At 33.4% G+C, this 16508-nt stretch overlaps 1 protein-coding gene and 1 long non-coding RNA gene across 3 annotated transcripts in view; both read left to right on the forward strand.

The window, feature by feature from the left end:
• The window catches only part of LOC143920049 (uncharacterized), a 422197-nt gene that overhangs the window by 381525 nt on the left and 24164 nt on the right, over positions 1–16508 (forward strand). The window lies entirely within an intron of this gene.
• LOC143919742 (uncharacterized) lies at positions 1287–6190 on the forward strand. Of its 2 annotated transcripts, XM_077442234.1 has the most exons (4): positions 1287–1833; positions 1913–2143; positions 2838–4139; positions 4559–6190. In XM_077442234.1, the coding sequence occupies exons 1-4, from the start codon at positions 1567–1569 to the stop codon at positions 4565–4567; spliced, it is 1809 nt and encodes a 602-aa protein (XP_077298360.1). In that variant the 5' UTR covers positions 1287–1566; the 3' UTR covers positions 4568–6190. The 2 variants fall into 2 exon arrangements, with proteins under 2 accessions (XP_077298360.1, XP_077298359.1); XM_077442233.1 differs by having other exon boundaries at positions 2838–6079.

Consider the following 16508-nt stretch of genomic DNA (forward strand, 5'->3'; position numbering starts at 1 on the left):
TTTTTCAGGATAATTACCAGAATCCAGAATAAGGTTAAAAATAAACTGAAGAGGCTCTAAGAGCGAATTACAGCATGCCTTTAATACGTCAGGGGGCACACCGTCAGGCCCAACAGACCCTTTCAGCTTCAAAATTGCTATCCTAACATCTCCAAGCGAGACCCGCGGAATGTCTATAATAACACCTTCAGTACCAATTTGGGAAGCCAAATTAGCATCAAGGGATGGTGATCTCTGATCAAATACAGAGCTAAAAAAACTAGCAAAAGCTTTAGCGATCTCAGGACCGACACAACTTTTATTATTAAATGAGAACGAATGCTCAAGGCCATGTGAAATATGCTTACTCTTAATAAATCTGAAAAAGTGGTGAGGATTACTAGCGATAGCACTCTCCATCTCTTTGAGATAGAGGGTATAACGCTCACTCACACCACGTTTCACGATCTTCCTAAGAATCCGAAATTTCTCATAGTCACGAAATGATTGGCTACGTTTCCATCTTCTATGAGACAACCATTTTGCACGAACATCAGTTATAAGTTTGGACCCAAACCACTATTATAAAGTTGTATTAATTTATTTGAACTCTTCAAGGTCTATTCATACCTAGTCAGCACGTACCGACTTCAGCAGGTATCCGGCCGTACGAAAAGTATTCTTTGGTACATTTTGTATGGGTATATTCATACCAACCGTCACGTTTACGCCACGGCAGGCTTACAGCAGTACCCGACATTTCCTGTTCATACCTCACAGCAACATCCGTCAACGTATCGTATCCGTTTTTTTGGCCATCGTGGAAATATACACGCGAATTACGTGCCATGAGTCTGCCGCTTTGCTGTTTTGGACCAATTATCGATAGTGATAGTGACAGCTGTTCAATCTTTCGACATGGTTTTGGCGCAAATATTTAAAAAAAAATTGTCCATCATCCACAAGCTCCTTATACAGTGTCCAAAACTCTCCTTCGGGTTTTTTTATTTTTTAACATGGGATGCACATCAAAACGCCTCCGTGCTTTTTTATTGCCTTCTTGAGCTTCTTCTTCCAACAACAGCGCGAATATACATAATTTTTCGTTCGATAAACGTCGAAACATTTTTGCTGACTTGTATTCTGACGCGTAGCTACGAATGCACGTGTATGCATTCATATTGAAAGTACTCGACAATACGACGTAAGCAATATTGCGCCGTATCGTCATGGCCTCTAATGTATAAGTAAGCCGATTTCGCCTTGCACTCGGCCAAATTGCTGTAAACGTGACGTGACCGCGACGTGTAGGTAGATATGAATAGAAATGTAATAAAATGACATATTTGAAACGGAGTCGTGCAGTGCTGAAGCCGTGCAGTGCTGAAGCCGTGCAGTGCTGTTAAGTATGAACAGACCTTCAAACAGATACTTTGTATATAAAAATAATTTAAGTTTTTGGTGGTGTCAATTGAAGTTTGTATACGTTTGTGTCCATAACCTCAATTTTGTTAAGCTGAATTTTGTTAATTTTAAGTTTAATTTGTTTTTATCGAACTGGTTAGCGAATTTATACATATAATATATATGGAAACCCCCCAGGTACTGGCCGTAAACCAAGGTGCTAAGGCGAGGTATATATCGCTAGTGTTAACGGTGCCCATGAGACAATTGGTCGGAATGGATCAAATGGAATTGGTCGAATTTCCAGGAGTTTGTGCTTCTACCTCCCAAGAAGCGATGGAGTGCAGACTTTGTCTCTGCTCTGCTCCAGCAGAGTACTTCGTCTCCATTCATGACGACCCTCATCCACCGCGTTTGGTGCAACGCATTTGGACCTGCTGTCAGCTGCGGGTCAGTCACATTACACTTTAACCATTGTAATTGATAATTCGCTGCTCCTCGTAATCGCAAATACCTTTCACATTTGTAGGTTAGGAAAGGAGACCATCTGCCAGATATGATATGTCTTTCTTGTGTCAACAATCTGGAATTGTTCGATAGCTTTCGAAAGGCTTGTTTTCAGAATGACACAACGTCGAGGGTGGAACTAGACTATTTGAAGATCAAGCCAGAGGAAGTTTTGCTGGAAGATTTAATATGGGATGATGAGTTGGGTGCTGATTGGCAACCCAACATTTCTAGTTCACCAGACGATGGCGAGGTAAATAAATAGAATTCAAGTCCTTTAAATCGATTCTTAGCTAGGGTTGTCAGGCGTCACGATTAATCAGGAAAGTCACCAGTTTTAAGTCTCGTGTCCCGAAAAAACGTCTCGGGACGCCCAAATGTCCCGTTTACTACTTTTTATATTCCGACAGAATTTTTTAATTCAGAATTAAAAAATATGTAACATCAACTATGAAAAAAAAGTCGATGACAAATGAAAGAAAAGGACTTTCTGTGGATACTCGTATTCTAAAATGAATTGAAAACTTTGATTTAAATTGTTGCTAAATCTAATGAAAAGTATAAAATATATAGATTTTAGAAACCTATTTATTAAAAAAATTGTATTTTTTTTTGTTTGTATTATTTGTATTTTTTTAATTGAGATGTTTATGGTAGCTTTATTCCTATTCGTTGGTTTATATTATATTGTCAATTCTTTTTAAATCCAATTTTATATGACTGCTTTTGTTCCGATTTAAGTAATTAATATAATTAAATTATTTAATATAAATTAAAAGTTATTTGATCTGATTTTATTTGGAGGGGGGTGTCCCGGTTTGACTTGCATGAAATCTGACAACCCTATTCTTAGCAAACATTCAGTTAATCAAAAATTTAAATGACATGTAATCACACTAAAAAAATTTACGAGTATTAAATTTAATAATGTTCGGATTATTTTTTAGAGCCCTGGAAGAAAAGTTACTTCGAGTGATAATGTGGCAACAATAAAAGATACTAATAGACATATTCTAGCGGAAGAATTACCATTTCGAAAAGCTTTAGATAATATGTTCCCTACACATTCTGAATTGGGCCATAAAATAGATTTTCGAGACAAATTGTTTACTCATAAAAACAATCTTGAGACACAGAACAATTCAGATACTCGAAGAAAGCTGCATGGTTGTGACATTTTTTCAAAATCTTTTAACAGGAATGGTAATCTAAATGCACACACGACGTTTCATAGTGCGGTAAAGCCATACAAATGTGACATTTGTTTAAGAACATTTACTTCGAAAAAAAGTATTAGTGTACATATGGGTATTCATACTGGGGTAAAGCCACACATTTGTTATATTTGTTCAAAAACATTTACCCAAAAGCATCATCTTGTTGCACACATGGGAACTCATACTAAGGTAAAGCCATACAAATGTGACATATGTTCAAAAACATTTGCCACGAAACAACAGCTTAGTGCACATATGGGAACTCACACTGGGGTAAAGCCATACAAATGTGACATTTGTTCAAAAACATTTACTACGAAACAAAGTCATAGTACACACATGTTTATTCATACTGGGCTAAAGCCTCACATTTGTGATATTTGTTCAAAAAAATTTGCCACGAAACATCATCTTCGTGCACATATGGGAACTCATACTAAGGGAAAGCCATACAAATGTGACATTTGTCCAAAAACATTTACCACGAAACAAAATCATAGTGCACATATGAATATTCATACTGGGGTAAAGCCATACATTTGTGATATTTGTTCAAAAAAATTTACTATGAGACAAAGTCTTAGTGCACATATGAGTATTCATACTGGGGTAAAGCCACACATGTGTTACATTTGTTCAAAAACATTTACCCAAAAGCATCATCTTATTGCACATATGGGAACTCATACAAATGTAACATGTAACAAGGTAAAGCCATACAAATGTAACATTTGTTCAAAAACATTTACCACGAACCAAAATCATAGTGTACATATGTGTTTTCATACTGGGGTAAAGCCACACAAATGTGATATTTGCTTAAAAACATTTACCACGAAACAAAGTCATAGTGCACACATGTTTATTCATACTGGGGTAAAGCCATACAAATGTGACATTTGTTCAAAAACATTTACCACGAAACAACATCTTAGGGCACATATAGGAACTCATACTAAGGTAAAGTCACACAAATGTGACATTTGTTCAAAATCTTTTAACAATAAAGGCAATCTAAATGTACACATAAGCGTTCATAATGGGTTAAAGCCATACAAATGTGACATTTGTCCAAAAACATTTACCACGAAACAAAATCATAGTGCACATATGAATATTCATACTGGGGTAAAGCCATACATTTGTGATATTTGTTCAAAAACATTTACTATGAGACAAAGTCTTATCGCACATATGAGTATTCATACTGGGGTAAAGCCACACAAGTGTTATATTTGTTCAAAAACATTTACCCGAAAACATCATCTTATTGCACATATGGGAACTCATACTAAGGTAAAGCCATACAAATGTGACATATGTTCAAAAACATTTCCTATGAAACGATATCTTAATGCACATATGGTTATTCATACTGCGGTAAAGTCACACAAATGTGACATTTGTTCAAAATCTTTTAACAGTAAAAGTAATCTGAATGTACACATAAGCGTTCATAATGGGGTAAAGCCATACAAATGTGACATTTGTTCAAAAACATTTACCACGAAACAAAATCATAGTGCACATATGAATATTCATACTGGGGTAAAGCCATACATTTGTGATATTTGTTCAAAAACATTTACTATGAGACAAAGTCTTATTGCACATATGAGTATTCATACTGGGGTAAAGCCACACAAGTGTTATATTTGTTCAAAATCATTTACCCGAAAACATCATCTTATTGCACATATGGGAACTCATACTAAGGTAAAGCCATACAAATGTGACATATGTTCAAAAACATTTCCTATGAAACGATATCTTAATGCACATATGGTTATTCATACTGCGGTAAAGTCACACAAATGTGACATTTGTTCAAAATCTTTTAACAGTAAAAGTAATCTGAATGTACACATGAGGGTTCATAATGGGGTAAAGCCATACTAATGTGACATTTGTTTAAAATCATTTAATAGAAAATGGGAACTGAGTGTACACATGGTTAATCATACTGGTGTAAAGCCACACAAATGTGACATTTGTTCAAAATCTTTTAGCAGTAAAAGTAATCTAAATGTACACATGAAAGTTCATAATGGGGTAAAGCCATACAAATGTGACATTTGTTTAAAATCATTCATTAGAAAATCCAAACTCAGTGCACATGTGGTGATGCATACTGGGGTAAAGGCACATTAATGTGACATTTGTTCACAAACATTTATTACGGAACAAAATCTTAGTGTACATGTGGTTATTCATACTGGGAGAAATCCATACAAATGTGACATTTGTTCAAAAACATTCACTATGAAACGAAGACTTAGTCCACATATGGGTATTCATAATGTGGTAAAGCCACACAAATGTGACATTGTCGTTTTTGTGCAGTGTCGTTTTCACCGTTGTCGCGTTTAGACGTTGATGCGTGTGTGACGATTAATTAACTGGTGAACTTGTCGCAATAAACTTTAAAATTTGAAATATAAAATTGTATATAATTATGTTTACATAAGTGTATTATAATTATAACAATGGCTTCAGACCGTGTCAATAAATCATTAATTATTCAAAAAAAACTGTCAGTAAAAATTCATATAATTTGCTGCAATTTGTGGTAACATCATTATTCCTTCACAAACATTATCCAAACGTTCGGTTAAGTGGCTGTATATGTACATATGTATATTGACATAACGAAATTTTTTAAACAAAAATATTGTAACGTGGGAGCATGGGAGAGAGTGAACGATAGAAACCATGTGTTAGGCTAACGGGACTAAGCAAGTGCCCGGGCAAAGGATAGGCTAAGTTCTCACTGACCTGGGCGAGTGCATGTGTAAACAAAAGACTCGACAAAAGAAAATTTTAAGTGCCTGTACAATAGTCACAGTAATGGATCAGGGAAGCTGTGATGGGCAACTTGTCCTTTGTAAGGAGGTACACACGGTAGATCAGATTATTCCGGATTGAGCGCTGTATCTGTGTGGACCTCCTGAATCGTTGAATAAATGCTGTGAAGCGACTTGGGCCTTTCATTTGGATCCTGAACCCATCCCAACGCAATATTATTGAACTAATGTTGCACCCGATGAAATATCATCGCATGAGTTATGGCATATTAAGTTATTAAAAAAATAAAAATGTGTCGGTTCCTTGTTTGATCTGCACACGGTTGAATTTTTTTCAAATAACTTTTTAAATATATTCAATTTAATATTTCTATTTAATTGTTTTATATGAAAAAAATGGTAAACACTACCTACCTACCTACATATAAACAATATGAAACACCAATAGAAAAATTAATTAATTAATAAAATAAATTTTCAACAAATGGCGCTAAATGCTCAGACTAATTAGCTTAGAGGAAACATTGGTAGCAAACAGTATATTTAGAAGTTTTTTTTCTTTCCTAATCATATTCGTACATTTTGTTGGCAGTAGTTAAGCTGTGACGTACATATATATGCATGTCGAATCGAAACGACTATTATAGTAATGAGATCGTTATCGCAGATATACAGATACACACAAACACACATAGACAAACAGAATTGCGATATTATATATATTGAATAAATATAAGTTCGAAAAATTGGAATAGAATACTTAAGTATAATAAATTTATATTTTAAATGCAAATCATGAAACAGTATTTTGACTAACTATTCAAACGTCCACGACAATAATTTAAAATGTAATAAAAAACCATTTACGTGTATTTAAAATAAGTTTATTTTATAAAATTCCAAAAAAAGCAACAAAGATTTGACTCCTGAAAATACTGGTATTGGGCAATAAAAGAATCAGAAAGATGAAAACTTAGGGCCATAGACGGTATATATGTAAATATTTTTCTACGAGTCCCATTGAAGTTTGGAATCGTCCATTTGAATTACAATTAATTGGAAATAATACATTTGAAGATATTTCAATTATATTTTTAATATTTCCATCTAATGACTTGAAATTATTTCCTTCTAAAAAATGACCAATTTAAATTGCATCCATCTAAAAAACAAAATGACCAATTTAAAAATATATATTCTTCAATTATTAACTGAAAACCTTATGGTATGATACATAATGTATAAACAAATGAACATTTTTGAACGATCTTACATTTTATTCTTTCATAATTAACGAAATCATATGAAAATGAAACTACACATTACCTTTAAGTATAATCTGCTATTTGCACAGACGCTTCTCGTTGATGTCTGGGTCCATTCTCTTTTGATTAGAACTGCTCGATTGACTATCATTATTGAAGAAATTAAACAAAAGTCGGTCAACATCAAAACCTTTGCCCTCTCTAAATTAAATTTAACTTCCTCTCCTTCAATATTATCGATTAATTTCAGTCTCGTCGTGTTGTTACTTTACTTATACATTATTTTAATTTCTGTGAAGATTCACATAACATAGGTATATGGGGTAGTTTATCGCATTCTCTCACCTGTGATGAAAATAATAATTAATATAATTTCATCGAAGTATGATTGGCTTAAATGTGAGAAACGAACATTTAGTCAACAGAAGCTCTGGTAGAGTTCCCATACATTTTGACACATGAAACGGAAGATTCAGCAAACATGAATATATAAATATATTTATTTATCATATCATAACGTTCATTTGAAAGAAGACAAACCAATCCCAACTGTCATTATATGACAACAGGTCTGTCAAAAATGTCAATATATTTTAGGTACTATAATTCTCAAAATATTATGGCACAGCTTTCAGTTAATGTCAGATTGTAATTATTTCTAGCTAAAAACAAAAGATTTAAAAGAGAAGACCTTATATGGGGTAGTACATATTGATGGCTTGTTGCACAGATATTGTATGTCCATTTTTTGAATTTGTATCAAATTTTAAGTTTGTAGATGCTGGAATAATTCAGGTTTTTCCTTTCAATTATACTTTCACACATGTATACCACATAAATTACCTTAAAAGGAAAAACCTACGTTAATATTAGCCAGATTAATATGGCACATTAAGTTCAAAAGCTTGGAATGCATTGGAATACTTGTGTACGTAGTTAAGTACACACAATTATTAGTTCTAAGAGAAGACACCCAAGAGTAACCTATATTTTATATTTAAAAATCGTGTGCTTAAATTTTGTAAGCGTTTTATTATAATGTACACAATCAACCTTTGAAATCAAAGCTTCGATTACTTTTTGGTACCCTCATGTATTTTAAATGCGTTCCGGGCAGGGTAGCCCCAACTCGAACTAATAAATGACGATCGTGTGTGATTGCTTTAATGAATTATTACAGAATACGATCACAATCTGAATGTATACATATGCCAGCAGTTTGGCTTAATGGTAGCGTATATATTTAGCACCACTGATAACGATGGTTCGAGTCGTCAAACTGCTGGTTAGATTTGGGGGTTTTGTGACTCCAAATCGATTGTTTCTCTATCAGAGTTTGCCAATTTTATCTGATCATTGTTGAAACGGTACCTGAAAATTGGTAATAGATCATTTCCTGTTGTCACAAATCTGTGTGTATAATTTGTAGAAATTATGCACAGTAATCTGAAATCTATAGACATCTCTATAATTTCGTGTTTATTATGTTGTGGCGGCTCGCTTATACGACATGGTCGAGTTTGGTTGCCTTCCTGCGAGTGGGAACCAACTCGGCTGGGTTCGGAGAGCCACTACTCACTCTGTCTTCAGCTGTCATATAATAAACACGTGCATTAACATGCCAGTCGTCTCATTCGTTCATCCCCCATAATGTGTATAAAAATTGTAATAATAATTGGGCACGAAATCTAAAGATAATCCATAGATGTCTATATGATTATTATTTCTGTACTTGATTGATTATTATATTCTATGTATTCTGATTGCATTCTATGTATTATTGTATTCTGACCGTTGTCGTATACTCGTCGCATTGGAGCGATCTGTAATGACGAGTGTACATTGATTGTAATAAATAAATATGCAGTTTGCGTTATTTGTCCTGTATAGAATCATTCTTATTCCCATACACTACTAGCACATGAGTTACGACTTGTTCAAATATTTAGTTTGATCCTACAAAATGAGATCATTCAATAGCTAGGCAAATCCAGAATATAAATATAACAAACCATTCCGAATTACTAAGTCGTACACAAGAACAAAATTCATTAAGACATGACTAAATCGGTGGCGGCTCGTCTGGGCTGCGGGGCTACAGCCTCCCAGTATAGTACTAATGCTTGCTATTTTTGCCGTCCATATGCATCACAAGTTTTAAAGAGGTATCCTCTGTTATCTTTCCTTGTTTAGCATAAAACATCGCGTCTGAAACTAATTTCTCTACAAAATTCGTCGTACTGGGTCTAAGCACGCCAAGTCACGAGCATATTTCATCCCAGCTACATCAAAATCGCTTAGATTATTCAACGATACATCAGATATTTGATTAACTTCTGAAGAAGAAAACTTTTTCGTGCGTCCAGTTGTAAGAGAAATAAGTTCATCTTTCTTTAAAGTCTTTCTATTTAGTTGCACATATTTAGGTGTCTGAGGTAACTAAGACGTTTTGGAGATACAGTTGATGATGATGAAGATTGTACAGTGACTGGGGAAGGACTTGCACGTGACTCGAATAGTGGTTTTTGTTGTCCCGTGGGAATTCTTATTTCGAATCCCGGGAATTGGATTCAAAAAAATCTTGAAAATATTCAACATTCTCACGACTGCACGCAGGGAAATAATTAATCAAATACACAAAGAATCGTAAAATATTGTCAAAGGTTTGTTGTTTAGCAGTAAGTACAGCGTATTCCCCGAACGTTTTATAAGCATAATGTTTTATAAGCTGGAACATTTATAAGCATAATGGTTCTGCTCGTTTGGCCAAAATCGTTTTTTGTAATTCTATTTTTGGAGAATCTCAATACCGAAGGATTTGACCTTACTGATGAATTATTCCGAGAATTGAAAATTAAAATCGAAGAAAGAAGCCTAAAACTGATAATTTTAACACAAATTTTAAATACATAATTCTAATTTTATACCGAACAAAATTAAAATAATCTCGACTTAAAAAAAGAAATTCAAATATACATGCTAATCAATCTAATCATACCAAATCTAGAAATAGGCTTTCGGATTCTCATTTAAATATTTTAGTATTCTTAACTTAAAAAGCTATTTTAAATAAGTTTACTTTTATAATTACATTTTTTCCAGTTAATATATATATTATGTATTTTTTACTTTTTTATATTTTTTTATTAATAAAAAATATATTACATTGAAATAAAAATGTTTTTTTACGTATGTCCCGGAATCCCGGAACAATGCCGGGATCCGTCCCGTGTCCCGGGAATTGAAAAAGTCCGGGAATACAGACACCCTAGTGGAAACCTTAACACTCTCGTATCGATATGGGGTACACCTTAGCCCCAAAATTCTTTTTTTTTCAACTATTTGTTAAATAGTAATAGTATCTAGCTGAAATTTATTGTATTCTACAAAGATATCCTGATGAATCGAACGCGAAAAAAAAAAATCAAAAATAATCATCTAATATATAATTTCAAAAGAGACTTTATATGTAACGTTCGTTATTTGGGTGGGAACAACACATTTATTTTTTTTTCGATTCATAGGCGCCGTTTCGATTGTTTTAGATTCAAAGTCCTCGGTAAAAGTTTATTTGCCCAAGTGTCCGACAAGTAAAAAAAAGTGATACCTGTTTTTGTCTTTTTTTGGTGGCTGGAAACCTTTCATTGACCACTACTGTATATATACAGGTAGTCCTCGACTTACGACGGTTCGCACTTTCGACCGAAAAAAAAAATTATTTTATTAATTAATTATTTTTCTAAAAATTGATTGATAAATCTCAAGCGGATGTGACTTATGAAAACGGGGAATTCTCTTTCGGAAGAAATTTAAAAATTAAGTTATAACTCATTCCTTTGGGATTCGTCACCAGTCGCAAATGATTCAGAAGATCTAACCAATGCAGAATTATTAGATCTTGAAACTCAAATGGTTGCAGAAGAGGATATTGATGAAACTGAATTAATCACATCTGCGGAACCGCTGAAAAAAATTGTATTGAAAGATATGGCTGCTGCTTTTAATTTAATTAATCACGGAATATAAAAGTTTGAAATGATGAACCCAGACAGTGAAAGATTTTCAAATGTGAACCGCAGGATTCAAGAAAATCTCGCATGCTACCAAGAAATATATAGAGAAAAAAAAAACAGGATACTGTTCAAACAAAATTAGACACATTTTTCAAAAAAACTCATATGACTGTATCTCAAACTGAAGATGAACAAATATATATATGTATATATATATATATATATATATATATATATATATATATATATATATATATGTATATATATATATATATATATATATATATATATATATATATATATATATATATATATATATATATATATATATATATATATATATATATATATATATATATATATATATATATATATATATATATATATATATATATATATATATATATATATATATATATATATATATATATATATATATATATATATATATATATATATATATATATATATATATATATATATATATATATATATATATATATATATATATATAGCCAGCAGCATAGCTCGGACGTTAAGCTTCTGCTTACCGTCAAGAAGGTGCCGGGTTCTATCCCTGAATGAAAATGAATTTTTCAGAGTATGCTGTTGGTCAGACCTGGATTTGTGACTCCAGGTTGATCGTTTCCTATCAGAGTTTGCCAATTTTCTCTGATTTCATTGTTGAAACGGTTCCCGGAAAAAAAATTGGCTAAAAATCCTTCCTACCTACTATGTCACCACTATTTGAAATTTGATGGATGTACAATAAAAATTTATGTACAATTCATAGATGTCTCGTTAATTTGCGAGTTTTTTCAGTGTCTCGCAATTCAACGACTTATAATAAAAAAATGCTGCATTTGTATTTGTAATTGGCCAGGAAGGCGCATTGGGATTTACCTGTAAGGCCTTCCTGGTATATATGTAAAATAAAAAAATATTAAAAAAAAAAAAAAAAAATATATATATATATATATATATATATATATATATATATATATATATATATATATATCATATATATATATATATATATATATATATATATCATATATATACAGTGGCGGACTGGCCATACAAGCGAACATGCCCGATGGCATGTGGGCCCCACTATCTGTTAGAAAATATGGGCCCTCAGTAAAATTAAACAACTTTTTAACTATTTCACGTGTGTAAAATTTTATAGGATATTGCACTTTGGGGCCTAAAATTTTGGCTATTTCAACAAAAAAAATTTTTTACCATATACACAAACAACTAATACCTGCTTTAACTAAGGATCGATTAACTTTTTTTATTAGGCTCGAAATGTAAGTTTCAACATTTGCGTGGGCCCTTTTGCTGGGCCGATTTCTAACCTCAATATTATGTATATACCAATATCTATGTAACAACTACCTACTGAAATAAAAATGGGAATATTAAACTGAATTGCTTAAAACAATTTTGATAGGACGATTCATCATCAACCAGCGATTTAAATTTACTTCAAACTTTCAAAATAACATTTGATTATACTTCGACGATATAGTAAGATTTAAATACACAATTTTAAAGTTTCCGAATATAAAATCTATTCGTAATCTAGACACATCCATGTATATAGAAATATAGGATAGGGGCCCCCTCCCCAAAATCCTGATTTTCGCATGATCACAAAACTTTATCTATTGTTATTACGTACATATGTATGTATGTATGTATATACATAGATAAAGTGTCGGTAGAAATTAAGTTAATTGATAGTTTTTTTAGTGACTCAGTTTGATGGTCGATTTTTGTTGACCATGTGAAGATGTTTAGAAAAAAAATTTCGCCTGCGGCGCTTTTTTCGCTTTTTTCATAATATTTTTTTAAAATTCTTTTATCAAAAATAAGCTTATTTTTTTCATATTTTATAACTCAATAAGGTGTATGCAAAGAATATTTTCCATTTTTATTCCGATATAAAAAAGATTTTTTGAAAAAAAAACAATTTGACCAATCTTTGCCTGCGCCCCTCAAGAAAAAGCTGAAATGACGTCCCTGATTGTTTTCTACCGAAAGTAAAAGCCGCTTTTATGTCGCATTCTTTTATGATGCATTCTATTTACCTAGGACAAGGGTTAAAAAGAAATATACAATGTAATTTATGGATCTATTTTGCTTTTGCCATTTTTCTTGTACTTAAATTTGTTTATTCCCATTTTAGAAAATTTTTTTTTTACCCTTGATTTTTAGCGTGATGGAAAGAAGAAAATTTTGTTATATGGGGGGGGGGGGGACAAATTTTTTTAACCCTGGGTGGGCCCCCTTTGACTCCTGGCATGCACTAATTTCAGTCCCAGTCCGCCACTGTATATATATATATATATATATATATATATATATATATAAACATAATATATATAAAAACGGACTGTCGCTAAATATATTTGTATATTTGTATATTTGTATGTATATTTGTATATATATTTGTATGTATATTTGTATATATGTGACGGACGATCAACCGTCAACCAGTATGGGGAACAAAATTTTTTTTTTTTTTCATTTTTTTCATTTTTTTCATATTTTTCATATTTTTCATATTTTTCATATTTTTCAGTTTTTTTCAGGTTTTTTCAGTTTTTTTAATTTTTTTCATTTTTTTCATTTTTTCAGTTTTTTCATTTTTTTCATTTTTTTAATTTTTTTCATTTTTTCATTTTTTTAATTTTTTTCATTTTTTCAGTTTTTTAATTTTTTTCATTTTTTCAGTTTTTTCATTTTTTTCATTTTTTCAGTTTTTTCATTTTTTTCATTTTTTTCATTTTTTCAGTTTTTTTCATTTTTTTCATTTTTTTCATTTTTTCAGTTTTTTCATTTTTTTCATTGCCGGGGGCGCTGGCGGCGCCGAAGGCGTCAGCGGCGCTGGGGGCGAAGCCCCCGGGGTGCCGAAGGTATCGGGGCGCTGGGGGCGCCGGAGGCGTCGGCGGCGCTGGGGGCGAAGCCCCCGGGATGCCGAAGGCATCGGGGACGCTGGGGGCGAAGCCCCCGGGGTGCCGAAGGCATCGGGGGGGCTGGGGGCGACGGGATGCCGAAGGCATCGGGGGGGCTGGGGGCGCCGGAGGCGTCGGCGGCGCTGGGGGCGAAGCCCCCGGGGTGCCGAAGGCATCGGGGGGGCTGGGGGCGCCGGAGGCGTTGGCGGCGCTGGGGGCGAAGCCCCCGGGGTGCCGAAGGCATCGGGGGTGCTGGGGGCGCCGGAGGCGTCGGCGGCGCTGGGGGCGAAGCCCCCGGGGTGCCGAAGGCGTCGGGGGCGCCGGAGGCGTCGGCGGCGCTGGGGCCGAAGGCCCCGGAGCGACGGAGGCATCGGGGGCAAAGGCGGCAGGAGGTCGGCGATGCACAAAACGTAGTTCGTAATTCGTAATCACTTCGTAATTCGTGCATCAATTTCTTTCCGAAACCAGTCGATTCAATATCTTTAACTTTATTTTTATTCGAGTTTCAATTCCTTTTCGAAACCACCCGTTGAAATCAACGGGCCCAACACTAGTTATAAATATCCTACATTTCTTATTTGTAAATATCTGACACTTTTGCAATAAATATCATATGAAAGGAATCAGTGTACTTAAAACAAAATTATAAATTCATGATTTTTATTTTTTTGTCGTTTATTTATTATTTATTTTATTTTTGTTAATGTTTGTTTTAAATAAATTTTTCTTTATCTACAACAGTGGTCATCAGGCGAAATTTTACCGTGGCCGCACAAAATCTTTCCATAGATGAGGGAATGATTCCTTGGCGAGGGAGGCTAAATATAAAATGTTATAATCCCAGCAAAATTACAAATTATGGGCTGCTTATCAGAATGGTTTGCGAATCCGTTTCTGCAAACATATCCAGTTTCAAAATTTATTCTGGAATTTCAACCCCCTTTACAAAACACAATCACTAACCTAATGGCAGACAATTTAGGCAAATGGCATCATATTATAATAGTGTAGAGATTGCCAAAAATTTATTATCGAGGAAAGTCAGAATGTGTGGACCGAACAGGGGGTTGCCCGAAGATTTAAAAAACCTCGTTTGGGAATATTCCAAACTATGATCAAGCGAAGAGGGGAAATTTTGCTGCAACTTTGGAAAACCGTCAAAAACAGGAATATTAGAATGATCTCTACGATACATAACTCCGAAATAGTAGAAACGTCTAAAATAGATCGGAACAGCGGACTTCTGATAAAAAAGCCGACGTATATTGTGAATTAATATCTATCTTATTATCCCATGTATCGAAAAACGAGAAAATGGACCAAAAAGGTTGTTTTGTATTCATTGAATTGTGGACTTTTCAATTCATTCAAAACATTCAAAGTTGCAAATCCAAACAGTCAATTAAAATTTAGTCATTTTTTATTAAATATTGCAAAATTCTGGATTGAAGATAAATAACCTTCACAAACGGACTCAAACGAAATCCATGGACATACAAGTACCATCTACATCCTCTGCGCCTTCAACATCAAGTACATGAAGTACTGAAAAGGTTATCAGGAAGTGTTAAAGAGCATCAGATAGTAAAGATAAGCATGGAAAATAAACGCTTGAGAAGAAAATGTAAAGTTTGTGTATCACACAAAATTCGTAAACTGCATATTGTATGTGCAAAGAGTGTAAAGTTCCATTGCACATTGGTTAATGTTTTAAAAAAAAAAGTATTAGTACTAAAACAATGAACAATTTATTTATTTTGTGGCTGGGAAGTTCTCCAAATACATATAAGAAGCAGTTGGTGAGTGATATTATGTTTTTGAGTAATTTTCATTATGAATTTGAATGTAAATTGATAAATTTATATTTACCTTTTTTTCATTATAAAAATTAAACATACGCAAATGGTCATTCTGATTATACATAAAGACAGAATGGTTTTAAAAATATTGATAAACGAAAATTTATGAAATGCTATTGGTTAGACGGCAGGCAAGGAATAACCAATGAATGAAAGACATACTTCGATACATTGTGGTCATGAAAACATTTCCTGAAAATTTTATACATACATATATGTACATATGTCTATTGGTTTAAAAGTTACAAAGATTTTAGTAAAATCATTCGTATTTGCCGATTTTCGCAAAAAATCAGCGGTATTTGGCGTAAGTTTCTATGGTAATCGCGCGGTCCTTCAAAAGTGTTCAAACAGAATTTCATGATTTTTATTTTTTTGTCGTTTATTTATCATTTATTTAATTTTTGTTAATTTTTGTTTAACTTGATTGAGATGAAAAAATTTGCTTTTTTTACCGGACTGTAGCCTCAGTAGATTTCTTTTACGGGGAGACCAGG

Source organism: Arctopsyche grandis, chromosome 12, assembly GCF_051622035.1.
Source record: "Arctopsyche grandis isolate Sample6627 chromosome 12, ASM5162203v2, whole genome shotgun sequence".
Lineage (NCBI taxonomy): Eukaryota > Metazoa > Arthropoda > Insecta > Trichoptera > Hydropsychidae > Arctopsyche > Arctopsyche grandis.

Bases quoted from the DNA above. Each gene is read 5' to 3' on its own strand.
- LOC143919742 (XM_077442233.1), top strand. From the start codon at position 1,567: ATGGAAACCCCCCAGGTACTGGCCGTAAACCAAGGTGCTAAGGCGAGG. The intron at 1,834-1,912 runs GTCAGTCACATT...TCACATTTGTAG, and splicing joins GGACCTGCTGTCAGCTGCGG to GTTAGGAAAGGAGACCATCT. The intron at 2,144-2,837 runs GTAAATAAATAG...ATTATTTTTTAG, and splicing joins GTTCACCAGACGATGGCGAG to AGCCCTGGAAGAAAAGTTAC.